The sequence below is a fragment of the Lathamus discolor genome, chromosome 5 (assembly GCF_037157495.1).
Source record: "Lathamus discolor isolate bLatDis1 chromosome 5, bLatDis1.hap1, whole genome shotgun sequence".
Lineage (NCBI taxonomy): Eukaryota > Metazoa > Chordata > Aves > Psittaciformes > Psittacidae > Lathamus > Lathamus discolor.
In genome coordinates, this window is record NC_088888.1 from 7,309,668 (window position 1) to 7,336,020 (window position 26,353).

Genomic DNA, 26,353 nt, shown 5'->3' on the forward strand with positions numbered 1-26,353 from the left:
TTCCTGCTAATTTGCTTGTATTTCTTGGAAAATTGGCCCGTTAACAGCTATACCTATTGTATCCCAAACTCTTGGGGCTGTGAGCTTAAGTTTTGATCCCTTAGTGTTATCTTATGTGCTTTTGTAAACTCCACACCCTGTTCCTTAGCACTGCCTGTGAAAAATGCGGCATGCCTTTCAATTGCTTACCGTGAGATCCTTCCCTGTTGATCCTAGTGGATCACTTTGCTGATGGTCTGGGTGAAGCTGAATAGCTGTGGCCCAAGAAGACTTCCTGACTTGCAAAGGGATCCCAGCAAACCAGGACTGAAGGACACTGGGGAAGCCTACCTCGCTGGTGTAGGACACTGGTGTGGTATCTGTGTGTTACCTCCTCTCAGCAACTCACACTGTCTGTAAGAGGTGATTTCTTCTGCTCTGCTGGCTGTATGGGTGAGCACAGAGGCGCTGTTCAGCGAGCAGGAATTCAGCCCCTGCTTCCAACAAGAGTCTTCTGAGGACAGGAGGTTGAGGCCGGGCTGGTACCTGGCAGCATGTGAAGTCAGGTGTGTGATCTGATAGGAGCTGGCAGCGCTGGGGCAACACCCAGCCTTGCCAGGGAGCAATGCCTGCCCTCACGAGGTCGGCACCAGGATTCGGCAGCCTTTGGTGTAGCTGTAAAATAGCTGCTGCAGCTCCAGATCTCGTTTGTGGCTGCACAGGGACCACTTCCAGCCTCCTCTCAGGAGAACGTTTCTTCCCCAGCATGCTGACTAATGAATAATTCTTAGCAGGTTAAGGACACTGCTTGAACAGTCACGTGCAGCTGGCTTTCAATGCAACGAATGAGGCTCTTCCAAGGCACGTGGTGAAACAAACTGTGTGCTCTTAGCCCTCTGCTTCCCTCCTCATCACGCTGTAGAGACCAGCATGATGAGTTATGTTAGCTGTGATTGGGAAGCCAGCATCCACCCTGCTTAATGACACAATTACTCCACGCTTCCCTGAGCTGTGCAGCGACCCTAGCAGGGATTACAGTTGCCAAACACATCCCAGTTTAGCAGAACAAAGTTTTCCTGCAGAATAAAGGTGGGACCTCACCCTGTCCTAGGAAGGCAGCAAAGCCTGAACCTTTCCACCTGCTTGTGTGAGCTCTGATACTTCACAACCAGGAAGCTGCCGGCTGTGGTCAGCTTTATCATGCCCGTTGATCTACAGTGTCTGAGCTGGGTAAATACTGGGATCATGCTGCATAGTTGTCAGTAATTTTGTAGCAGTCATGCTTTGCAGGTTACTTTGAAAGAGAAGTCTCTTCCCAGAGAGTCCTGAGGCTGCACACATAAGTGCTGAATGCTTCTTTTCAGGTTAGATTCAGTCTAGGGGAAGAAGCAGGAGTCTGGTGTTTGTTGCCACCTACGGTGTATGGATGTGCTTCTTCACAGCCCCACCTGCTTGTGAGGATGAGCTCTTAGTGAGCAGTCGAGCTGAAATGTCTTCATCCCTCATCTCTGACTCCCGCGCTCACATCAGGTTGCTGCAGAGGTAACCTGGGAGGAGATAATCTGGAGGAGAGACCTCTGAGCAAACACCGCCTGCCACGTTGGACAGCGCAGGAAACCCAGCCCCTGCTGCTGCTGTGATGGATGAGTAGCTGGTTCCTCCCCGCAGAACCAGCTGCCTCTTGCCGCCGTGGCAGTGAGCCAGATTGCCAGGTCCCGCTTCCTTCTCCAGGCAGAGACTGAGCTCAGCCGCTCCTGCTGCCCGCGGGAGGGGAAGAGCAGCGCTCTGTGCCAACAACAGGCGGGCACCGCCACCGAGGAGTGGGAGCAGCTCTGTGCGGGTCCTGCCTAACAGGACCCTTCCCGCTGTGCTCCTCTGCCGGCTCTGTCTGCGTGGAAACCCAGGGCACCTTCTTAGGAAACGTAAAAAACAGGAAAAAAAGGTCAAACTGGCAAATTTGTCCTCTTCCCTGATGGACTTGTGCTGGAGGCTTAGAGCATCATTTTTCCAACTGGCTCACACTGTATCATAGAATCGCAGACTGGTTTGGGCTAGAAGGGACCTTAAAGCTTATCCAGTTATGGGACACCTTCCACAGGAGCAGGTTGCTCCAAGCCCCTGTGTCCAACCTGGCCTTGAGCACTGCCAGGGATGGGGCAGCCACAGCTTCTCTGGGCACCCTGTGCCAGCGCCTCAGCACCCTCACAGAGAAGAATTTCTTCCCAGTGTCTCATCTCAGTCTCCCCTCTGTCAGGTTAAAGCCATTCCCCCTTGTCCTGTCCCTGCAGGCCCTTGTCAAAAAGCCTCCCTCCAAATTTTTTGTCGGCCCCTTTAGACACTGGGAGCTGCTCTAAGGTCTCCCCTTAAGGAGCCTTCTCTTCTCCAGGCTGACCCAGCCCAGCTCTCTCAGCCTGGCTCCAGAGCAGAGCAGCTCCAGCCCTCAGAGCATCAACATGGCCTGCTCTGGACTCGCTCCATCAGCTCCGGGTCCCTCACACCTCAGGCTCCTCGGGAATTACAGGGCTGCTCCTTGCCTGCCCTTGCCCGCAGCGCTGCGTGCGGCGGGGCTCCCCGCCTGCCCCGGAGGAAGGGCAGTGCTGCGGGCGCGGGGCTCGCACCGCACGGCGGATCACGGGGGCTGCGGGGCGCTGCCCTCAGCCGCCACGTCAGCCCCGGGACTACAGCTCCCGGCCTGCCCCGCGCCCAACAGCCGCTCCCGGCCTGCCCCGCGCGCCTGCCCGCCGCCATTTGAACGGAGCCATGGTGGTCGGGGAGCTGGAGACGTCTGAGGAATGGCGCTCGTACCTCGTCTGCACCCGCGCCGCCACCTTCCGCAGCTGGCCCTTCATCGAGGGCTGCGCCTGCACGCCCGAGCGGGTGAGCCCGGCGGGGGAGCGGAGCGGAGCGGGGGGCAGCGGGGTGCGGGGTCGGGGCTGATGGCTCCTCCCGCCCCGCCTCTGCTCGCAGATGGCGGCGGCAGGTTTCGTGCACTGCCCCAGCGAGAACGGCCCCGACGTGGTGCAGTGCTTCTTCTGCTTCAAGGAGCTGGAGGGGTGGGAGCCCGACGATGACCCGCTGTGAGTGCCGCGGCTGCCCCCGTCCCCTTCCCCCGTGGGGTAGAGCTGGGCCCCCGAGGTGCCTGTGGTGGGGGGGGAATGGTGGCGAGTGCCCTGTTGTGAGCTGCTGCCCTTTGGTTCTCCTGGTTTTCTCTTGGCTCCTTCCAGCGAGGAGCACAAAAAGCACTCTCCGCGCTGCGCCTTCATCTCCCTTCAGAAAGATCTGTCCGAGCTGACGCTGCAGGAGTTCTTGAAGCTGGATAGAGAGCGAGTGAAGAACGCAATTGTATGTACATGTCGGCCCTGTGATGTTGCCCGCACCCCTGTGATGCTGGCAAAGTCATTTACAAGTTTCTATTTGTGTCATCTTTTCCCTGGCCCATTGGTTCCTTGCCTCAGTGTTTCCCGACTGGTTCTGTCTCCTTTCCTAGTTCTCAGCCTTTGCCTCATGGGAGATGTAGAATCCCAGGCTGGTTTGGGTTGGAAGGGACCTTAAAGCTCATCCAGTTCCAACCTCTGCCATGGGCAGGGACACCTTCCACTAGGTGCTCCAAGCCCCTGTGTCCAACCTGGCCTTGAGCACTGCCAGGGATGGGGCAGCCACAGCTTCTCTGGGCACCCTGTGCCAGTGCCTCAGCACCCTCACAGGGAAGAATTTCTTCCTAATGTCTCATCTAAATCTCCCCTCTGTCAGGTTAAAGCCATTCCCCTTTGTCCTGTCCCTGCAGGCCCTTGTCAAAAGTTCCTCTCCATATTTCTCATCACCCCTTTAGGCACTGGAGCTGCTCTAAGGTCTTCCCGGAACCTTCTCTTCTTTAGGCTGACCCAGCCCAGCTCTCTCAGCCTGGCTCCAGAGCAGAGCTGCTCCAGCCCTCAGAGCATCCCTGTCCTCTGGACAAGGCTTTAACATAGCTTGCTCTCCCATCAAAGCTGAACGATGCCAAATTTAGTGGTGGACAGTAATGTCGTTATTTTTATTCTCTGCAGAAAAAAGGAATTTCTCGGAAGGTGACTGATGTTCGAGATGAAGCCAAGATCGTGCGTCGAGCAATAATGAGTTTGGCTTCCTAAGCTCCTGTGGCTTCTCGCTCACCGGTCACACCTGTCTGATGTGTGCTCTGGCACTGCTGCTCTGATCCATGGCTGTTTCCTGGACTGCTTTCAGAATGGCCATTCCTGTCAGGAGCAGACTTCAGCCTGTCTGGGAAGTCCCTGGGATCTGATGTGCTACATATATCATATTTCTTTTTAATGCAGGGGTTCTCCTGTCCTTCCTTTTAAGGATTACTACTTGTCGTTTTCTTTCTTTCTTTCTGTTTTTTAAACTCGGCTGTTTCTACTATAGAGTTCCAAAACCTTGTGTTTCTTGCAAGGGTTGGAAGGCACTTCCATTTTTATCCTGAAAACACCAATGCTTTCAGATACATTGAGGGGAGGGAATTTAAAAAGTCCTTTGGGGGTTTGGGATTGTGGCTAATTATGTCTATCATGCCAAATCTTAGTGTGCCTGGTATTCTTGTAAACCTCTGCTTGTAGTTGTTTCTGACTCATGTTGATGCATTTAGAAATTAAAGTTGAAGGTAAAAGAGCAAAGTGGTCTTTACTCAGTTTTCTGGTGGACAATTTAGTGCAATGTGATGAGCTGCACGAAATGCACTGTGAAGTTCAAAGTGGGAAACAAGCTAATGAGAGTACAGCTTGTAGTGCTACTCATCTTTCTTGTGTACCCTTCAGGCACTGGAAGCTGCTCTAAGGTCTCTGTGGAGCCTTCTCCAGGCTGAACAAGCCCAGCTCTTTCAGCCTGTCTCCGTAGCAGAGGTGTTCTAGCCACCTACTGCTCAAGTGGATTGTCAGATCTCCTTATAATGACCTTGTGTGTTGGAAGGTTTGGTTGGTGCTTCTTCTTGCACAAGTTTGGAAAGAAATCTTGCAGAACAGAGCACAGTTGGTGAAGAATTGTGCTCTGAACTGCTGGGGAGGAATAGGAGGGATCCTGTAGAAAATACATGGCTGTTAGAAGGCCTGAGTTCTTTGTACAGCGTTGGTAAGTCTGTAGACAGAACAGGATGTGTGCTAAGGTGCTCCCATTGTTGAAGAGCCTCCAGCCCCTTCTTGGTGGGGGGGAGTCAATCACAAGCTGACATGACCAGTGTTTTTGGGTTTCACAGATTTCACCACTGTTCCTTGTCTAAGCTTACTTGTGAACAATGAAATTACTTCATTATTTCCACCTGTAACAGCCAGATCGTATGCTGATTGCCCTTCTTCCCCTCTGCTCTGGTGAGACCCCCCTCCCACCCCGCAATCCTGTGTCCAGCTCTGGGTGCAGCAGCACAAGAGGGATGTAGAGCTGTTGGAGTGAGTCCAGAGAGGCCATGGAGAAGCTCAGGTTGCTCAGAGAAGCTGTGGCTGCCCCTTCCCTGAAAGTGTTCAAGGCCAGCGTAGTGCCTGCGTAGGTGCAATAGCAATGTACCCATTACCTAGGGAAGCTGTGCTGGTACTTGGAAAGTGGTCTAGCAAATTAAACTAAAAAAATGAATAGGAGGATATAGAATATGTTAGGAGTCATGATGATTTAGGTTATTTTGGTAAGCTTTAGTGTGGTTTATTGTATTAAGTTAAGGAGTATTGGGCAAGGAGTTGGATAGAACCGTAGCTTTCCTAAGAGAAATTATGAGCAACTTTCAAAGCTGGCAGCTGCAAAACCTGTGAATGCTATTTTCTTTGCTCATTTGCAGGTTGTTATTTTCAGATTTGGCTTTGAAAGGAGCTACAGATGTGTGGAGGAGGGGTGAGAGGTTAATCCTCTCTAAAACTGGAGTACAGGTGCTTTTTTTGGGAACACTTCCAAAGACCAGAATGAGTGTTTGCTTACGGTCCTGACTGCTGGTTGATGTCAGCACCTTTCTGCACCAGAAGGGAGATGGCTTCCACATGCTTGTTAAGGACAGCAACGGTGAGAGCAGGTTGGTCCTCGTCACTGGTGCAGTTTGGGTCAGCTCCCTAGCACACACAGGAGAGGGAGGGTGAGCTGTTAAAAGCCATTAAGTTTCTTCAGCTTTCATCTTGCTTTAATCGTAGAATCACAGAATGGTTTGGGTTGGAAGGGACCTTACAGCTCATCCAGTTCCAACCCTCTGCCATGGGCAGGGATATCTTTGACTAGAGCAGGTTGCTCCAAGCCCTGTCCAACCTGGCCTTTAGTGTTATGCCAGCTGAAGTTGGCAAATGGACTCCTATGCTCAGGACAGAGAAATATTCAAGTTGTGTGGTATTGTTTCTTTGTGTTTCTTCTGAAGATATTTCTGGTCTCCTAGCTCAAAGCCAGAGTAAATGTGTATAATAAGTGTGTCAAACTAGATCCTGCAGTCAGGATGCACCTTACCATACAGCAAAGAGGTAGAGGTTTACTTGCTTTTGCTATACAGAGGGCTTGACCCTAAACTATAAAATTAATTTATCTATCTTTAATTCCGTATGCCCTTGAGGAGATGAGGAGGATGCCTTACACGCTGTCCAAGTAGGAATTTGCAGAAAATGTATACAAATGTAAAATAGACTGTTTCTTCTCTAAAATGCTCTTTTAATCTGAAAACAGTCAGTTGTATTGCAAGGATGTTGCTCCCTAAGCATAAAGTTTTTAACCAGGCTAATATTCGTGCAGTAAATGGCCAAAGAGTTGGAAAAGGTAACTGCAGCAAGCAGTGACTTACTTCACGAAGTAATTGTTCTACCAAGGGGATTCTTCCTTTCCTATTAGGACCCAGTTCGTCCAGTAGTTGTCTGGATTCTGGCTGTGGAAACACAGAAAACAGCCAGTAGCATTTTGCGCAGTGAAAATACAGCAAGGTGGGCCCTACTCTGCATTTGAGTAGAGGTGGAAAATGCACGCAATGGCATGAATGCAGTGTAGCTGATCCTCAGTAATACTAATCCATGTCCTTTCTTTGGGAATGTCTTTCCAAATCTGAGGAAGTGTTGGGTAACCCAGGCTAGCATCTCACTGTTGACGTCTTGATTCAGTAAATGTGTCTGCAAATGACCAGCTTTACATCAAGGCAGCTCTCAGAGCTGTACAAAGATCTGATTGCAATAGTGAATTTAACTTGAGCACAAGTTCTTTGCTAGAGGATTAAAGTTTGAGGCTTCCAGAACTTGTGGAAGTATTTTACTTCAAAAATGAGTATGTTTTGCCTCACAGAAGTTCATTCACTAAATCCTAAACCAGCGAAAACCCAACAAAACCTAAAAGCTTTTCCTTGTATTTCTTCGCAGCCTTCCACCTCATTCTTCTCCCCTTTTGAAAGCCCAGTCACTTGACCAAGCATTTTTTATCTCTGTACTCACACCACAAAGCTTATAGCTTCCTCCATCTGTTGAGTTGGCAAACTGATGTCAAGCTTAGATTAAAGTACATTTCCCTTTTGAAATGCTTCATGCCATTGTTGACATAGTAGTAGGCAGTACTTCTAAGATACATGGTCTGTAGTGGCAGTAAAGCCTTGCTTCTTGCAATAAACTAGCCCTCAGTTGTGCTGACATCTCAGCTTGATGAGAAATCTGAGCTGACTTCAAAGCTTGTTGATTAGATCATCTTCTGCCTCGTTCACAGTCTATGTGCACAGTAGTTCCAGCACAGCCAAGGGTATGTCCTATGGAGTCAAGCGAAGTAGTACGATCAAGGGAAGACAATAATGCCTCCACTTGATTTTGCTTCTGAGAAGAACCTGTAACAAAATCAATCTGCAACAGTCTTTAGGCCTAGGGCTGTGCCAGTAAATCAGAATGGGTCCAAAAAAAAAGAGTATCAATGTAATTAAGCTTCTAGTAGAAAATAGTTATTTCCAGTTCTGTAATAAATGCCAGTTACCAGTGTTCAGGTTTTATATTAAATTGGACTTTTGTCCACTTCCCCCACCCCCCTGTCAGTGTTAAAACCTTTGTAGTTTTACCCTTGGCTGCCCTCCATGCTAGCGCTGCTCTATAGAGAGATTTTCCTGTACTGGCAGAAGATACATACAGGGAGATTATCTTCTTTTTCTATAAGCGTTCTTGACTTTGTTCTCTGTATTTTGTCTCTTGAATGGAAAAGATTACGATCGTCTTTGCCTACCAGAAAGGGAAACAAGTATTAGTTCAAAGCAAAGTCAGTATCCTAACAAGAACTTGGGGAGAGATCTGGAAATAATTTATCCACAAAAATATTTAATTTTGTGTTGAAATCAAAGCAATATTTATCAGTTTTCTACAAGAGAAAGTGATGAAATATCTGTTGCAGATCAGACTGGTTTTAACAAAAGCTTTACACTTAAGCAGTCATAAAAACTTGCTATTTTGAAACGAAGATTCAATGAGATGCAGAGTTTGAGGAGGTTTAGTCTTTCTGTTCTTTTTTCTTTAACTAGTTGCAGCTATTCAACAGGCTTGACTTGGAGTCATGAATTGTTTTGATCAAATACCTTACAATTTTTCAGTGCTGTCTGGCTCCCAAATACTCCAGAACCAGTGGACCTAGAGTAGACCTGTTCATCCGTTATTTTAAAGAGACATAATCTACCAACATGCAGGAGGGTTGGTAAGGAAATTAGGTAGCATGTATGGACCCTTTGAGCTGGTGCTACCAGGGTGTCTGGAGTCACAGTCATTATTGATACTCCCCAAAAACCCAGCTCCTAGTGCCCTGGCTACCTCTTGCAAATTCTTAGACTGAAAGCACAAAGTGGATGAAACTTCCATGTGAATTGAAGTATGTCAAATGTCACCATAGGAATTTCTGACTTCTGATCTTGACTTCACAGCTAGTTGACTGAAGGAAAGCTGAAGTCTAATGTGAGATGCCTAAACCACTGAACTCTTAGTGACACTAACAGAAATGCAAGTTGAGCTTCTCTGAAAACTAGGTCTAGAATGAATGTATTTCATCATTTCTTAAGTTCTCAAAATGTGTCAAAGCTGAAGTCCCTGGCACAGCTCAAAAGCAGAGATAATACTGACATCCCTGGCAGTGTTCAAGGCCAGGTTGGATGGGGCTTGGAGCAACCTGGTCTTGTGGAAGGTGTCCCTGCCCGTGGCAGGGGGTTGGAACTGGATGAGCTTTAAGGTCTCTTCCAACCCAAATCAGTCTGGGATTCTGTTATTTATGACTCCTACTGTAAAAGAATATGCAAAGCATCTAAAGTTTTATCACTATAACAAAACCACTGCTATAAGCTGTGACTGTATTTACTAGCCTCTTCAGCTGTCTTTTAGTGAGGAAGCATTTCTCTGAGTTTTTGACAGGGTCCATATGCTGCTTAAATCTCAACTTGGCCATTTTGAGACTTAAAGATCAACTTAGTTAGGCTCGGAATGTGCCAATGTTTTAGTTTGGATGCCTCAGTATCTGACCTGCAAAAAAACTACTTCTGTATTCTTGACTATTACATTTAACATGAATGTTACTGCAAAAGTTGGCTGGAGAAACTCTCTAAGACTCAATTTGGAGTTTTAGAAAGCAGGCATTCTTTATTGCAGAGCTGTGAGCACACATGAATAGTTTCACAAAGGTGAGCATGCCCGTTACTTGCTGACAGCAGCTCTATATTTAGCATGTTCATGCATATTCAGAACTTTCCCAGGAGCTAATTATAATATTTGCATCCTAATTAGACATGCCCTTTTGTGCTGAGTGGGGGTCTCTGGTGGTGGCCAATAGTCTTCCTCACTGTATTTACTGGATGACCTCAGTGCTTGACCATGCTTGTAAGGTCCTAGTGCTGAGTTAGCAGTGGTATGTCATTGCTTCTGTTCTGTTTCAGTCTCGCTCCACGCTGGGCGCTGCTCTGCTATCATGAAGGCTGGCATCCTTGGTCTTATTTACTGTCTCCTTAGTTGTTATCAGTCCTGTGATTTTCCTTCCCCTGTCAGCCGAACATTCGTTTCTCTCTGCATGTTAGCAAGTTAGAACAGTTAGCTGCATTCTACTATGTTAAAGACACACACTATTCTTAGTTTAAATCTAAAATTTAAGCCTACATAAAGATGGGGGGAAAACCAAACTCAACCAAACTCACCCAAACTAGTTTGACTGCCATCCTGTTCATCTCTGACTTCTGTTGCAGCACTCAGGTAATGATTGCTGAACTTCACTGGCTTATTAGTATGAATATTCTGTAGAATTATCAAATGGAGGTAGGTAGTAAGGTTATCAATCACCTAAGGCTGTTAGAATCTTAGTAGCACAAAACAGTGGTGTGGCAGATGAAAAAATATACAGGCTTTTAATATCAGTGTCAAATTAGCACAAGACAAATTGTTATATGTAACTGAACTCTGTTTTGAGGCAAAATAATGTAGCATTTTTTCTAAACCTTGTGGTAGTATTTGGTTTGATTTAGAAAAACAAAGTGACACAACTTCACCTAATGAAATGAAGATTCTCATCCAAATGAACGTGTTCTACCCCTTGAGAGATCTGATTAACTCCTAACTTGTGAAATGATGTGATACACCTTTTCAGGCACCACACAGCAAGGTAGGCTTGTTCAGATTCTACACAAGAAATACAATCTGAATTTTGGATCTTTCAAATGGAGGATTCTCATCTCTGAAAAGTTGGGAATAAATATCTGGGTGGGTTTTAGAACATAGTAATTCTGGAGCTAGGGATTTCAAGTGTTTGATACAGTTAACAGGAATTCTGGTAAATGTTATCTCCAAACTACTGAAAATTACTGAGCTTGTTCTGTCAGAACACAATTTGCACACTGAAGACAAGGAGCATCTAAGCTCAAGGTGCTAGGATCATCAAACAACATCAGCTGTAAAACAGAATGTTAATAATAGCAAACTAATGAAATGCAAGACGATAGCAACATAACCATGAAGCCTGGCTTAATCAGGTGAAGATACCTGTTCAGCCATTAGAAAGATTCCTTTCTCTGAAGTGATAAGTTAATACCCTCCCAACAAAAGAATTTATGGTTTAGACGTGAATTTAAAATATACAGGTGTTACACTCACTGGTCTAGTGCCAGCTTTAGACCAGCTGCCTAACAATGGGCCTCATCCCCCAAACTAACCTTGTTAATAGCAAGAGCATAATTCAGTGTAATAGTGACTTCATAGTCATCCTCACTGATGGTAGCAGAATTAATCTAGAGGGAAAGAGCCACTGTTAGTATCTAATACAAACAATACACAGAAACAGTTTTAGGAATAAGTTTTGCTTATGATGTTTGTTTATTATGGAGCCAATACACCAAATCACACATGTGGCCTTTGCCTACTTGTGATGTTATACCAACACTCCCCACCTCACTGAGGAACGGGCAGGTGGTATTTTGAGTAACTGGAAATATCAAAATGACTGACATGCCAAATGAATGCAAAAGATGTAATAATGCTATGCTTCATGCAAGCTCAGTCATTCTCCACCCAGGTCTTGCAGCTGCGTGATAGACTGTGCTGCTCTTAGGACGCCCTGCTCCAGGAGAACTGGTTGTTGCTTTAGTTGCAGCAGCCTGTAGAGGAATAGTCTGTAGTAAAACTTGCATGACTTTCTATATGCTTAAGTGGGTTCAGAGAAGGGCAACAGAGCCGGCGAAGGGTCTGGGCACAAGTGTGATAAGGAATGGCGGAGGGAACTTGGGGTGTTTAATCTGGGGAAGAGAAGGCTCAGGGGGGACTTCATTGCTCTCTACAACTACCTCAAAGGAGGATGGAGCCAGGAGGTGGCTGGTCTCTGCTCCCAGGAAACAAGAGGAAACGGCCTCAAGCTGCACCAGGGAGGTTTAGACTGGATATTAGGAACAATTCCTCCCCCAAAGGGCAGTCAGGCACTGGAACAGGCTGCCCAGGGCAGTGCTGAAATCACTGCCCCTGGAAGTGTTCACAAACTGCGTAGATGAGGCCCTCAGTGACATGGGTTAGTGGTGGCCTTGGCAGTGCTGGGGAATGGTTGGACTGGATGATCCTGAAAGTCTTTTCCCACCCAGCTGGTTCTATGATTCTTTGATTTTTATATCAGTTCACTGAGACAGTACCTCTGGCAAGAAGACTATTGAAGTTATACAAAAATGAGTGCACGGTGGATTATAAAGAAGTGGAATGAAGCTGATGAGGTTTATATTGCAGCAAGCAGAGATTTTTGAGAGAAAGTTGCTTATATTTCTAAGTCACATGACAATCAAAACCAGCATTAAACCCACATAGCTGGCATCTGCTTTGAATCACTTCTGTTACTTTTTCTGCTACATTTGTACTAGCACTAATGGCCTATTTTTTCCTCTTGAGCTATTTTTAGCCTGGGTCAGTCCCTGATCCAGTCCACAGGACATTGCCCCATGTGCTGGCAGCACCTAGGAATTAGTGTGAGGGGATTCAATTCCTTAACCCAGCAGGGCTGCCAAAGCAAGCAATACAGTGCTGAGCTGAACGGCAAGGATAATTGAGCACAGAAATGGACTGCCTGGGGCAGTTGTGAAATTCCATTGTTGGTGAGTTTGAAAAGCTTCAAGGCAAACATCTGTCAGGAACTGTTTAGGCAGAGTTGATCCTCCCTCGGGACAGGGACCAAATGATCTCTGTCATCCCAGCCCTATCTTCTAGGACTACAATCTCTAGTTTCCACCTTCTTGGTATCACCCCTTTAATCATTTTAATGCAGTTTAGTGACATCCTGAAGACTACATCTCCAGTAGGAAAAACAATACCCTGTTCCTGTAAGACTGGTATTGTCTACACTAGAAGTAGATGTTATAGCCAAAGATTTGCTGCTATCTGCTGGTATTATCCAGCCCTGAACAGAGGCAAGCATATCATCTAAATCCCATTTCTAGCAGAGCTTATTAAACTGACCAACTAGTGATCTCTTTTTCTTGATTGCCTGCTGTAGGATACTGTAAAAGCAGCTGAGTAAGGGCTTTCTCACTTCCATCACTTCTCATACAGCTTTGAGGTGAAAGAAGAGAAGCTGCCATTGGAAAGAAAGCAGAAAAAAACCCTTCAGTAAAAGACTGAGCAGAATATGGAAAACAAAACAAGACAAATTACACAAACAGGTCAAGGTCTAAAGAAAAGGGAGGCATTTATTTTTCCAGCGTTCCTGTAGCAGCCACAGCAATCTTTTCTTGACACTCCATAGGAAGATATTACAAGCTCCTTCCTACCTTTCCCATTCGAGGTTCTCCAATCAGTGCTCTAAAGTCAAGATGGTTCTGAGCATAGCTTCTGAGGTGAGCACAGACGTGATCCAGCTGTTTTCTCCAGTAACCTGATCAGAGAGAGTTAAGCAGGAGAAAAAAATCCTGAAATGATGCTTAACATTTCTTCTCATAAATAATGATTTAAAAGAGCTTATTTCCACTGAGACAAAAAAAAAAATAAAATGGATTTGGATTTTTATTTAGTAAATTCATCTAATCAAGAAAATGAGAAGCAAGCTATACCCTAAAAAAGGTTAAATGCTGTCTTGTCCATAATTAATTCTTAGGGTAGCTCTATTCATAATAAAACCATGCTTTGGAATTGTTATTGGGAATCAAAACTGGCCCTGTGTGAAGGGAAATCTCACACTATTCCACAAGATTGAAAACCAAGCAAACCCCAATATTACAACTAAACAGTTGTGCGTTGTTGAGCTGATTTGTAGTCGGTTTGAGATCACTGACAGGTAACAATAAGCCAAATCTGGAAACTGCAGACATAGAAACTTACCCTATACATCATTCTGGTCTGTGTAAGTTATTCCCCAGATGAATGCCTTTTAAGTATATCATAAAATCACAGAATGGTTTGGATTGGAAGGGACCTTAAAAACTGAAAACTGAAGTTGAAATTTTGCCAGGATAGTAAAACTAAAATCTCTAAAAATTGCAAACTTTTTAATGACAGCAAAGTGATTCCACAAATAACTAACTGACCAAACCAGAGACTGAAGCAAAATTGTCTGCAGTACTGATACAGGAGCGTGTGCATGGACAGGCTCTGCAGTGAGTGATGTACATGTACTGATACCTTTGCAGGGCTTGAAGATGGGGCCCTACAAGAGCCCTCAAGGTTTCTACCAACCCTGTGTTTTGTAATACTCTTTAAGAATCCCTTTCTCTAGTTTACTTTCCTTTGCTTCCAAATTCATTCCACAACAGGACCCCAAACAAGTTCTTCACATGCAAAAGCCTCATCATATTTTTTAAGAGCTGTGATCTATTGCTGTTGTAGCTGTTGATGGAGATCAGTGGCTGAATTCTAAGGCACTGCATTTACAAGTGACTGGTGGGAAGACAGACTTGCAAAGATGTAAATCGGTGTCCTACCGATGGCCCATTCCATGATTATAAAATCTTCCAGAAAAACCAAGGTCATGCATTGCATCTTTGTACAGAACACATAAAATCAAAACTCCTAACCTCTTCCAGGACTAATAGCTGTCAGGAGAGGCTTATGATCACTCATCTTTTCCAGTTTTTCTTTTTGTGAAATCAGCTCAAGCTCCTTCTTTTCCAACAGTTTGCTTGATGGGTAAAAAAGTCCAATGGTTTGAGTTCCTTTATCTTCTCTGTCTTTTAGTTCTGCCCTCGATTTGGGCAAGGAAATAGGAAGAGGCTGCCAGGCAACTTGAGCTTGAAATCGTTTAGGCTGTGTGTGGGGTGGAGGGGAAGGAAAAGTGTATGTAATATAATTAGATAGATTGCAATGGCTTACAAGCAAAAATTGCCTAGAACAGTACACAGAATTGTCCAGGAATGAAAAAGCTAGCAGGAAGGATTGTTAACAATTCCTGACTTTAGTTACCAGTCTATAACAATGATGTAACTGGACACAAATATTCAAGCAAAAGCAAAACTCTCCACCATTGCCAGCAGTATATATGCTTTTGCAGGACAAAAGCTGGCCTTGGCTAAGTATTGTGTTCTTTCTCAAAGCAGAGTTTTAAAAACAGTGTTACATGTGCATGAAAGAATACCCTGTATTAGCAGGACACAAATAATTCACAGGTAGTAAGATAAAAGTACTTAAAGAGCTAAGACTTTGAAAAGCTGATTGTTTCTCACTTTGCTATTTACAATAAGGCTGGATTAAGGCCTTTGGCTAAAGCTACTATTTGGCAGAAAGCAGTTCTCAGTAGAAACATATCCTTGTTTTCGCCCTCCACAGGCTCATTGGCCACAGCCTTGTCTCAAAGAGGAAATGAATGGGGTTCTGCTGATCTCCACATGCAGTGGACTAGGCTCCTAGCTGTCTTCAAACCTGGCTTTGTAGTACTGTGTGTCTTACCTCAGAAACCCCCAGGGAGTCCCCAGCATCCATGAGACTGCTCTTGGGAGAACCCACCCTTGATGGGGGCTCTATATAAACACCACAGGACCCACAGAAGTGAGCGTATGGATGATTGCTTGTACCACACTTGAAACAAGAAAAGTAGGATGGAGGAGGTCCAGGCTGGAAAGTTCAATGAAACACTTGTCACTACAGGAACACCTGATGCATGGTTCAGGAATGATAAAAGCAGTGGCGTGAATTAAAAGGAAGTAAAGTAGCACTATCAGAAGCTATTAGGTAAGTAATATTAAGCAGGATAACAGGTTGCTAACACAGTGGTAGATGCAAGACACCAACTTTTCAGATATCTCGGCATTATGCTACGGAGGCAAACATTTTTCAGACAGATCTACCACTATGGTATGTTATTTAAACTGAAAAAAAAAATACCAATTTTCTTTGGCAAAGTCCTGTAATTACTAGTCTGGTGCACTGATACTGAATACTGACTGCTATTCTTTCCAGTCCAAATCTACCACTACCTCCCCGGAGTGCCCACAGTACAGCAGAGGACCACTGGTTATGTAGGCAGAGCTGACTGTTTCAAGCTTAATGCAGACTCAGCTCATAAAGAGTAGCTATGGGAGAACTTGCATTAGGTCAGTCTATACATTGACCTTTGGCAGATCAGTTACTTTGGCATAACACACAGCTATTGCCTCTCAGGTGAGCTGATGCTTATTGACCCATGGTAATTTGTTTACATACCTAAACCCTTCAGTCACCTACTGATATGGGAACAGGATGTCATCTAAGCCTTTCATTTTTCTTTACATAATCCTATGTGCTTGAAGTACTTTGATAGTAAAAAGCTGTATACTAACTGACAGAGTTTTGCAAAGAGAAGTTTGAAAATGCTGCAGGTCACGGATGAGTAGACAGAGATTTGTTAGCACAAAGATGGATAGCACGTGCCTTGGCTCCACACCAGTCACAGAAACGGACATCACTTTGATTAACACGATGGCATTTTGAGCATGAAACTGTCTTGCTTTGCTGGCTGTGGTAAGGTGGGGGGGTGTCTCCGAACATGGGCTAATTAAAACAAAACAAGAATTAGAGAGAAAATACTTCTTATGAGAACAGGGTCACAAGCCAAATAAGAGGGAAAGCAAGCTACTTTGATAACATTAATTGTCAACCTAAAAGAATTATTTCATAGAAGCATCACAGAATCCCAGACTGGTTTGGGTTGGAAGGGACCTTAAAGCTCATCCAGTTCCAGTCCCCTGCCACAGGCAGGGAAAACCTTCTACTAGAGCAGGTTGCTCAACTGAGAATAAGCATCAGACTGACTTGGCTCTTGTTTCATTACAAACCCACAGTAAAACGTGGCATTTATTAATTTTAATCTATTTTTAGTAGAACTAAGGAAAAAAACCCCAACCTTATCAAACAGTGTCCTTTTACACTGAGTGTTTCCTAATATGGCCCCAAGTAGACTCAGCATTAAGATGGAGGTTTCCCTGTTGATAAACACAAAACACAACCAGTATTTTTCTTCATAGTTTTCTTTGTAGTAGTATGGCAGGGAGAGTGTGTTCAGACAATGAGTTTTCTCTCACTTTGATATTTGCTACCTAAGGCTGGTTTGGGTTTTTTCATTTTGCACTTTTTAACCTCATACAAGTTATATATTCCCTAGCTTCTACTACAATTAACTTACATGGGTATGCAAAAGAAAATAGATTTTTCAGCTGAAACTTCTAGAGGTTGATTATAGAACCTAGTTAGGACAAAGAGGTCTTAAAAACGTTTTGTTAGGTTTTGCCTCAGGGCTTACGCTGTGTATTTTCTCTGCAAATCAGGAATATGGATAAGGAACAGACCCCAGGAAAATTATTCTGATTGCAGACACCACAACAGCAAATAAGCAAACAGGCAACAGCCCTATTTTCATCTGCGGCCTCAACTGCAATTTGATGTGAATTTGGGGTTCACTTGGAAGATCATATTTACAGGAGCACAAGTCTAAATACGCTCTAAATCTAAATTATTTAATAGCCATTAATAGTAATATCAGATTTGTTACTAATTATTAATTATTCAGGAAGTACTATTGGTTATTGCTAATTAACCGTTATTAGTAGTAAAATTTCTGATTATTATTAGTAATTCTTTGTAAGCGTTTAACTTTCTCCCTCAGCTACTACAGGTCTCACCATTCAAGGCATATGCCTAACTACATATGTAGCTACGTCTTAATATCTACAACCAGTGAAGCACTAAGCATATGCTTATTTTAGGTAAGTACAACTTCCTACTGAAATTCACTGTGAAATAACACCTCAGTGGTTGTACAAGAGACCTTTGCCTCTAGCTACTGACAGTTTTAGAGCTCAGGATGTTTGTGTTATAATCAGAAGATTTTAAACTCACAGATACACTTATGTTTAGCTGGACATTTGTGATGGACCATCTGTGGGAGCACTCAGCTTGAATATCCCAAGGGGGAGGGAATCTCTGTTTTTGTAACATAGGGACACAGGGATATGGCTTCAGTTTTCCAAAGAAAAAGCATGTTGTGCTTTGGTTTGATTAAGCCTAGTGTGATTGATGGAAGAAGCCTTACCATCTGTATTTCAGGCAGCCTGCTTTCACAAGTCACACAGTGTTTATGGTGAAGAGGATTTCCTGTGCCACACGCCTGACAAATTACTTTGCCCTTTTAAATAGAGAAAGAATACATTTTACTCAGTATTTGACTTGATCGTGCTGTGGTTATTCAGCCCTGCAGGGATAAGAGATCCTGAAAGTCTGTGTGTGGGCTTCAGGTTTTAGTTAGGCCATATTGCTTGCTCATCACACATCTATGGCTCCTGATGACAATTTAAACTATGGTACAGGTCCCTCAGGAGACCCAGCGTCAATACCTCTAGATCTTTGCAGGTACTAGTTTACTTAGTCACTGCATTCGCATAACCAGAAAGTCTAGTATCTACAAGGAAAATTATTATTATCCCCCTGAGGGTGCCCTAGCACAGTCACTATTAACAGCGGGTTTCCAGCAGAGCTGAGAATAATAAGTCTACTATTTTGATTGTTGCCACCAAACAGTTTCGGTCTGCCTTTATACCTACATCAGGGCTGCCATAAAACATCATATTTGGGGCAATGTCTATAATCTACCTATTGTGGACATGCAGTATCAGTTATCTCCTCCTCACAACCTTTTCCCTGACCGGGGGGGTTGAGGAGGGCCCCTACGTGCATCCACATACCCTTGGGTAGGGAGTATTTTGTAGGGCACACTTTGTCTATTTGAGACCACCAGCACTTTTAGATCACTAAGACTGTGCTTGAACATTTTGGGTATCTACCCACTGCTGCAGTCCTGCCAGCTCACCTGTGCTAAGCACTTACAGTTAAATAAGGTAAGCAGAGTAATGAGGACATACTTAATAAACTTAAAATGCTTAGTAATACTAAGGCCAGAAATTATAGAATCATGGAATATCTCTTTCCTGAACACAAATGCACGTGTTCCTGTCATTCACTCTGCTACATCATGTGCTCTTCAATATGCCTTCCTGAGCTTATCTGGTTTACCTTTAATGATTATTTCCATTCAAGGTGGTTTTAATCCTACTAACTCTTAAATCTGTCATAATGAAATTACACAAAACCAAGCTGGCACAAAATAGTTGTAATGAAGTCATGTTAGAAAAACGCATGCCAGGAGGTAAAGTGCTATTTTGTTAGATTTATTCTTAATTACCTTTACACACATGTTGGTTTGGGGCTGCAGCTGTGGAGCTATTGGTGACTCACATACAATGCAAGAGGGTGTATTCATTGGCACAAGATGTCTGCATTCAAGACATGGCGCCATCTGAAAAAAAAGCTACATCACAACATGTCATAAAGGTTATAATGAGATTTTCAGTGTTTTCCTGGTTAGAGTTTACATCAGCAGCAAAGTCACTGGAAACACAGCAACTGAGAGCCACAGATGCTGATGCTGATCCTTAAAGATAAAAGGCTATCGAGAAAATATGAAGACAACTGGAAAGAGTGACTTTACTGACAATTAAAATATGCCAGAAAGATACTAAGTTCATTTTTAATAGAATTAAATAGCTACTATAAAATGTAGTAGCTGAAATCATGCTAATTATGAACCTAATCTAACGAGGTGGTGAGTATTCTCAGTCATCACTTGAAACTACAGCATTAATCCAGACATTTTTCTTATGATACAGGAAAAAAAAAAATTACACCACTGACTTGTTAGATCAAGTTATTATCTCTTGGGAAGAGCTTAGAGAAGACAGTTACAGGCATCACTCAAAACTTGGTGCTCTTACATATATGCCCACACATGCCACCATGTAAGGTTTCAGGCGTATTAGATGGATCTTCCACAGCAATGACATAAGCACTAGTTAGCACTGGAATAAGATACACATGCAGGTCCTGAAGATGCAGTGGTGGTTCTTGCAGGATGAGAGGAACCTGAATTTGGTAATGTTTCCTGACACTGGCAAATAAAACGCAGTTTACATTTTCATTGTTTCACTTATTAAAATATATGGCATTTGAAGGAATTTATGGTTAATTTTGCCCATTATTTAAGAATTACATTGGATCCAGTGATAAAAGTATTGAACAAAATCATAAAATCACAGACTAGTTTGGGTTGGAAGTGATCTTAAAGCACATTCAGTTCCAGCCCCCTGCCACAAGCAGGGACACCTTCCACCAGACCAGGTTGCTCCAAGCCCCATCCAACCTGGCCTTGAACACTGCCAGGGATGGGGCAGCCACAGCTTCTCTGGGCACCCTGTGCCAGAGCCTCAGCACTCTCACAGGGAAGAATTTCTTCCTGATGTCTTATCTAAATCTCCTCTCTGACAGTTTAAAGCCATTCCCCCTTGTCCTGTCCCTACAGACCCTTGTCAAAAGCCCCTCTCCAGACTTCTTCTTGTCCCCTTTAGGCACTGGAAGCTGCTCTAAGGTGTCCGCAGAGCCTTCTTTTCTCCAGGCTTAACAAGCCCAGCTCTCTCGGCCTATCTCAAGAGCAGGCATGCTCCAGCCCTTGGAGCATCTTTGTGACCTCCTCCAACAGCTCCACATCCCTGTTAGGTTGGGACCATGAAGGAGTGACTAATGGATTTTCCAGCATTGCATGTGTAATTTGCTGAAGAATTTGTTTTCTCCAGGGATAATTTGTTGATTGTTATGATGTTTTGCTGACCTGTGATCCTTCAGGGGGTGGAAAGCAGCGTACTGGCAGAGGTGGGATAGGACATCCACATTCCTGACAGAAGTGAGCCAAGGGGTCAGACAAGCGAGGTGCAGAGCAGCATGCACATCTGAAAATAAGAACAAACTGACTGAGCATGTTTTGGTATTGTATTGCTGCATAATAACGTATAATGTGGAACTTGCTGTGACAGGGCTTAGGCCACTGATTTCTCAGTTGCCGTTTCCAGGCTGTGGTGGCCATCGGACTATGCCCCAGCATCCATGACATGAGGTTCTGGAATATAAACAGCTTTGCAAGGCAGAAAGCTCTCTGGCTGCTATGGAGGTGAAGTCTCCTGACATAGAATCTGTATCACGTCTCGCTGCTGCACCATGGGGAACCACTGATGTAGATCACAGAACCCTTTTAATACTGACAAGCGCTAAAGTTCCGTGGGACTACTCCCATGAGCAGTTTTTACCTACAGCAGTGAGGGCTGTACTCCAATTTGAAAAGACAGCTTTTCCTCTGATCCTACAGGTGCTAGGAATATTCTTTTAAAGGCTGATAAGATAGTTGATAACTGTTTATGGTGAAGTGTAAATAAAACTATACGCAAGAGAAAGAATTTTTGAAGCCTTACCTAGATCATATTATCCAATTATGACCCAGCGTCTGTCTTTGCTTTCCTCATTTTCACAGAGCCCCACAGCATTACCAACTTAGTTGCAAAAGGCAATTGCTCAGTTACTTTCCAAGGACAAACACATTACCAGAAGTCACTTACTTGAAGAAATCTGTCTCCCTCTGGATCCTTGACAGCTGTGTGCTTGCTAAGCTTTTCCTGCTAGTCACTGCAGGAGAACTAGCAAACTGAAATAAAAGTTATTCTTTAGCCTGAATAAGCAAATATTTGCAAAATGTATATAAGAGTAAAAAATCAGCTAAAGATGTTATTTGAGGCAAACTGCACTGAAATGTATTGCTTTCAGGAATATCTACTACACTTGATTTCCCATTAGCTGCATTAAAGAGCCACCGCTTCTTCCAATAAAAATAAATCACTATTTACTTCCAAGACAGCTTTACTGAATATTAAATATCAACTTGCGAACATATAGCAATAAGTATTTGCTAATTGCAGATTCAGTAAAGAATTAGAAGAAAATTAGTAGGAATCTAAGTATTGTTGATTTGGTTTTCCTGGTTTTGTCCTTACTGATACTTGTTTTGCTTTGGGCCTTCCTATTCTAGCATGTCATTACCAGCAAATTTAAATGAGTACTGTATAATATAGCCCAAAGCATTAATTTCTGAGAGATTATATGAGTATGATCACACCTCTTCATATCTGTATTGTTTTGGAGCTCAGTTTTGATGACAGCCTTTTACAGTTTTCCTCAACACCTACTTGCTTACCTGCAATGACTCTATAGGCGGTGCTGAGACGGATTCCTCACTGTACTCTGCTGTTTCCGAATGGCTGGCAAGGAGCTGTGGTCCTTGCAGGGACCTGTGAGTAGTCTTTCTTTCTGCTTCCAAGTCTAAAATTACAATAGTGTTATTCCACTATCATTAACTTCATGCAGTTAACATATATCTTAACATGAATATTACATGCCCTTGTCATTTTAAATTAAAATAGCTGAGCATATTTAAAAGTGTATTTGGCATCCAGATTATGGGCTCAAATAAACTGCATGGAATTACAGGATATTAACCTAGAAGAAACCTCATGCTTCTCTGAAAGAGCTTACTTTTGTATTTTTCTCTATTTACAGTGTACTTCCTGTCTGCTCAAAAAGAAACCCATCTCCTAAGAGAAATTAATGAGTAAACATTAATACAACTCCCTGCTCTTAAAGAGTCCCGTTGCTGTTACCATGGAACAGGTTTTATCTATAAAGAAAATCTGGGTCAAGCTTTCATTTCTGCTTTGTACATTTATTTGGGAATCTTACTGCAAGCAACTCCCAGTAAAAAACTCTACAAAGGATTTGCAATCCCATCAATTTAACAGCATTTTCTGTCACAGAGGGAAATATTGACTGGGCCTTATCATGTTGCTGAGAAATGAATGACATTTAAATATGGCTTTATGAGGTAATGTGAAACGTATGGAAGGTAATCTTTGTTCTCTATTTGCAGCATTGAGCAATCTAAATTCGAATTCCCAGAGGATGTTCTGTCTTCTGAGATGGTTTTAAAATTACCCATGTTTTACCAGTGATACAAGAGGAAAACATTACACTATTTTCAGCTAAGACAGAAGCCTGTTTCAGCTTTATGAAGCAATACTACACCTTGAAAATCTTGGGGTGCTTCAATCCAGGCAGGCTTGATTTCCACATTGACTCCATTCTTCTTCAGTTTTGTAATAAATACACCACCTTTCTTTTCCTAAAAAGTAATTCCATTTGAATTCAAAATGAAATTTTTGGTTTTGCTCTAATCCCCTCTTGCTATATTTATTTGTGATGATTTTCAAAGTACATGGTTAAGGTATTTATTCTGATGCAAGCATTTGAAAAGCTTAAATTCTAAGTGTATTTTTTAAAATATTTGACCTGAACTGGTCATAAAAAAAAACAGCAAAAAAACCCACAAACAAACAAAAAAACCCACAAAAAAAAAAAACACAAAAAAAACCCCAAAAAACCCCCATGTCCTCTTGAAATTTAAATATTACAAAAAGGACCAACGCAGCAAAGATGGGCAAAGAGAGAAAATAAAATGTATTAAAAGTATATGCAGTCAAGGTTTAATCTCTAAGTTGTATCATACATACAACATGCTACATTCACACAAAGGGTTACAATTTCTAAAACTTACCTGAGTGATGATATCTTTTAGGAGATTCTTGTCATCCTCTCCAACAGAGGAAAGGGCGTTCAGTTGTTTGTACTCTACCAGAAACACCTTTGTTACAACTGTACTCTCCCTGAAGTCCCTGAAAATCAATTTTCACAAAGCTACAGACATCTCACAATTTGTTGTGCAGCAACAACTGAACCACTGATGGACATAGCTCATTTGCTGGAACAGCGTTTCCAAGCTTACATACAAGTTGGTAAGTATAATCCTGGGCAACACTCTCAGGAACTGCTCCTTTGTTTTGTTCTGCTTTCAGTTTAGAACGTACACGATAAAAAGTTACCAATAAAACATACAGATACTTTAATCCCTCAACAGCTTTTACACATAAAATTGTGTCCCAAAATTGATATTCCTGTGTCTGCTTTCTGGAGTGATTGTGTTTGCCAGTGTTGCTGAAAATAGAGGAGGGCAAAATTTTTTTCCCTTTCATAATACCTGCCATGATAGAACAAGGGGGAATGGCTTTAACCTGACAGGAGATTTAGATTAGACATTAGGCAGAAATTCTTCCCTGTGAGGGTAGTGAGACCCTGGCACAGGGTGCCCAGAGAAGCTGTGGCTGCCCCATCCCTGGCAGTGTTCAAGGCCAGGTTGGATGGGGCTTGGAGCAACCTGCTCTAGTGGAAGGGGGTTGGAACTGGATGAGCTTTTAAGGTCCCTTCCAACCCAAACCATTCCATGATTCTATGATAATCCAACTGCACAAGCACCTAATGGATAAAGTGAAGTCAGTGCAACCCATGCAAATCACTTTGATTGCAGACTGGCTGGGGAAAGGGACGTTTGCGAGGTATGGAATGCTTTAAACAACACAAATTGAGGCCATGACTAGGATGTCTGTCCCTTGCCAAAACACAACCGAAATAAAACAGCACACATACTTTGTAACTGCAAGTGCTTTGACCATTATTTTCCCAGCTGGCAACATGATAGGACCCTTATATTTAAAAGTGTTATGCTCTCCACAGCCTGGTTTTCTAAAGAGTTCTGGCTTACTTCCATCTAAAGTGTAATAAATAGAGACTTCAGGTGTATCTGAAAGACACGGAGGAAGTAATTAGTCAAACTATATTCAACCTGTGAAAAACAAGCTCTACACTTCAAAGTACTCACTTCTGGGCTTGATTTTTCTCACATAACAAAATAAACAAGTTCCATAAATGTCCGAATGTCTGGGACCAAAACTGTTTATCCCATGAAAAATGAGTTACTCAACAGACATTTCTCTTCACAAAGTAGCTGTGCAATGGCTTTGCATGAAAATATTGCAATGACTTGTCTGTTCTAATGACAGAAAAGGTATTTGCTCACATGGTAAAAGGTGACATTTCAAAAATTGGAAGGAAAATCTTTGGGGTAAGCCTGGCATATGATACTTTCACACACTGTTTTTGCAGTCAAAGCAAAATGCAACAGCTTAAGAGCCTGATCTTGGAAGCAATTAAGACTGCTAATGTATATGAAATAACTCATATGTCAATAATAGTTTGAATGCATAAAATTAAATTTATTTGGTGTATCAAAGCATGTTGGTTAATTCTGTGAGTTCCTTAATGAAATGCTCCCTCATAAAAATAATCCTTAAATACAAACAAGAGCCTAAAAGTTTCAAATGAACACATAAGAAAAGTTTTCACCCGGAGTCAGAGCTTTTATTCATACCTGATTTTATTTCTACAAGAGTATTTGTGTCTATTTCATGTTTAGCCTTCCCTGGAAGAGGGATTCGAAGTGGTATGACCTGAGGAACTGAGACAGAGCCCGCCGTCATTTTTCTCCACAGTGATCTTTGAGAAGAAAAACAAAAAGGCAGACAATAATTTTTCTAAACAGAAGAATCCTTTGAGAGATACTTTGAATGTGATTCCTGTCTTCATTTGTTTCTTTTAAAAGAGAGAACACTGGATTAATTAAACTATTAGTTCTTATTAATACTTGCATGATTTTCACATTGAAAAGGAGCAAGGTCCTAACGACCATCCCAATTCTAATTTATTCTCCTGTTTTAGAACTGTGAAGAAAGCTTGAGGTGAGCACTGTTGCATTCATTTCACTTTAACCTTCCTTGTCCAAGCCTGATTTCTATGTATTCCAGTGAAACAGCTTTATCATCATACATCAACGATACATGGTAGGACTGAGTAACAGGGAAGCATCTCCACCCTAATGGCAGTTTGGAGCCAGCCTCTTATTTCATTGCAGCCATCTGAATATACACTAAATGTCTTGAAAAGGGCTAAAGCAAGACAGCTACTGCTTAAGCTTATCTCAGCTATTGTGTGCACTAAGAATATACCCATAAAACAGGTGCCAAACATGATTTATCATAATTTGCATAGTCATTATCATGTCACACAATTCAAGAATGAAAAATTGCATTTGGATACGATAACATTTTATAGCACAAAAAGAGGTACTCTAGATCTTGGGAACTGATACTTAGGGCCAGGAAACATGTCTACACTAGAAGCATTTTGTTCTGTAACCAACGCTTTAATCCACCAGGAACATCTCTTACGCTATTCATCAATGCAGACAATAATGATTCAGCACGGGAGGAGTTTGTTAGTCCATGCTCTGACTGGGGCTATGCTGAGGTAAGCCACAGTGCTGCCTGTGGGTGCCCATCTCCTTGGCTGGCTTGCCTGAAACAGTGGTTAAGCACTGTGGCAGTTCTCAGTTAGACTTTCTTGGGCTGCATGCAGTAGCAGGGGAGACACGATGAGTTTTACCTGATTCAAACAAGCAAAGAGTATCCTTCCTCAAGGACCAGCCTGCTTTTGGGACACCTGGACCAAAAGTACAGGACTTAGTTTCAGCCTTCTGGGAGCCCACTACTGGTGGGACACGATCGTTCTGCTGCCACCTCCAGCACGCCCAGCCCCTGCCCTGGCCTGGGCTCCATCCCTGCCTGCCCGGCCAGTCCCCACTTCCAGCCCACCCCACCCCACCT

The 26,353-nt window shown here is 43.2% G+C and overlaps 2 protein-coding genes across 4 annotated transcripts; one reads left to right on the top strand and one right to left on the bottom strand.

Annotated features, from left to right (window-relative positions):
• Positions 1–2,688: 2,688 nt before the first annotated feature.
• On the top strand, positions 2,689–4,628 carry LOC136014689 (baculoviral IAP repeat-containing protein 5-like). Its single transcript, XM_065679608.1, has 4 exons — positions 2,689–2,856; positions 2,947–3,056; positions 3,204–3,321; positions 4,023–4,628. Exons 1-4 carry the CDS (start codon positions 2,740–2,742, stop codon positions 4,104–4,106), a joined length of 429 nt encoding a protein of 142 aa, XP_065535680.1. The 5' UTR covers positions 2,689–2,739; the 3' UTR covers positions 4,107–4,628.
• A 4,894-nt stretch (positions 4,629–9,522) lies between these two features.
• On the bottom strand, positions 9,523–25,183 carry DZANK1 (double zinc ribbon and ankyrin repeat domains 1). Of its 3 annotated transcripts, none has more exons than XM_065679606.1 (16): positions 25,063–25,183; positions 24,282–24,435; positions 23,356–23,473; positions 22,827–22,923; positions 21,943–22,067; positions 21,311–21,396; positions 20,533–20,650; positions 19,054–19,167; positions 17,908–18,000; positions 16,251–16,370; positions 15,291–15,455; positions 14,423–14,651; positions 13,184–13,287; positions 11,096–11,170; positions 10,088–10,184; positions 9,523–9,959 (listed from the first exon to the last, which is right to left on the bottom strand). In XM_065679606.1, the coding sequence occupies exons 1-16, from the start codon at positions 25,169–25,171 to the stop codon at positions 9,829–9,831; spliced, it is 1,935 nt and encodes a 644-aa protein (XP_065535678.1). In that variant the 5' UTR covers positions 25,172–25,183; the 3' UTR covers positions 9,523–9,828. The 3 variants fall into 3 exon arrangements, 2 of the variants coding, with proteins under 2 accessions (XP_065535678.1, XP_065535677.1); XM_065679605.1 differs by having other exon boundaries at positions 19,054–19,179; XR_010612829.1 differs by lacking the exons at positions 9,523–9,959; positions 10,088–10,184; positions 11,096–11,170 and adding an exon at positions 13,731–13,839 and having other exon boundaries at positions 13,254–13,287; positions 19,054–19,179.
• Positions 25,184–26,353: the final 1,170 nt, after the last annotated feature.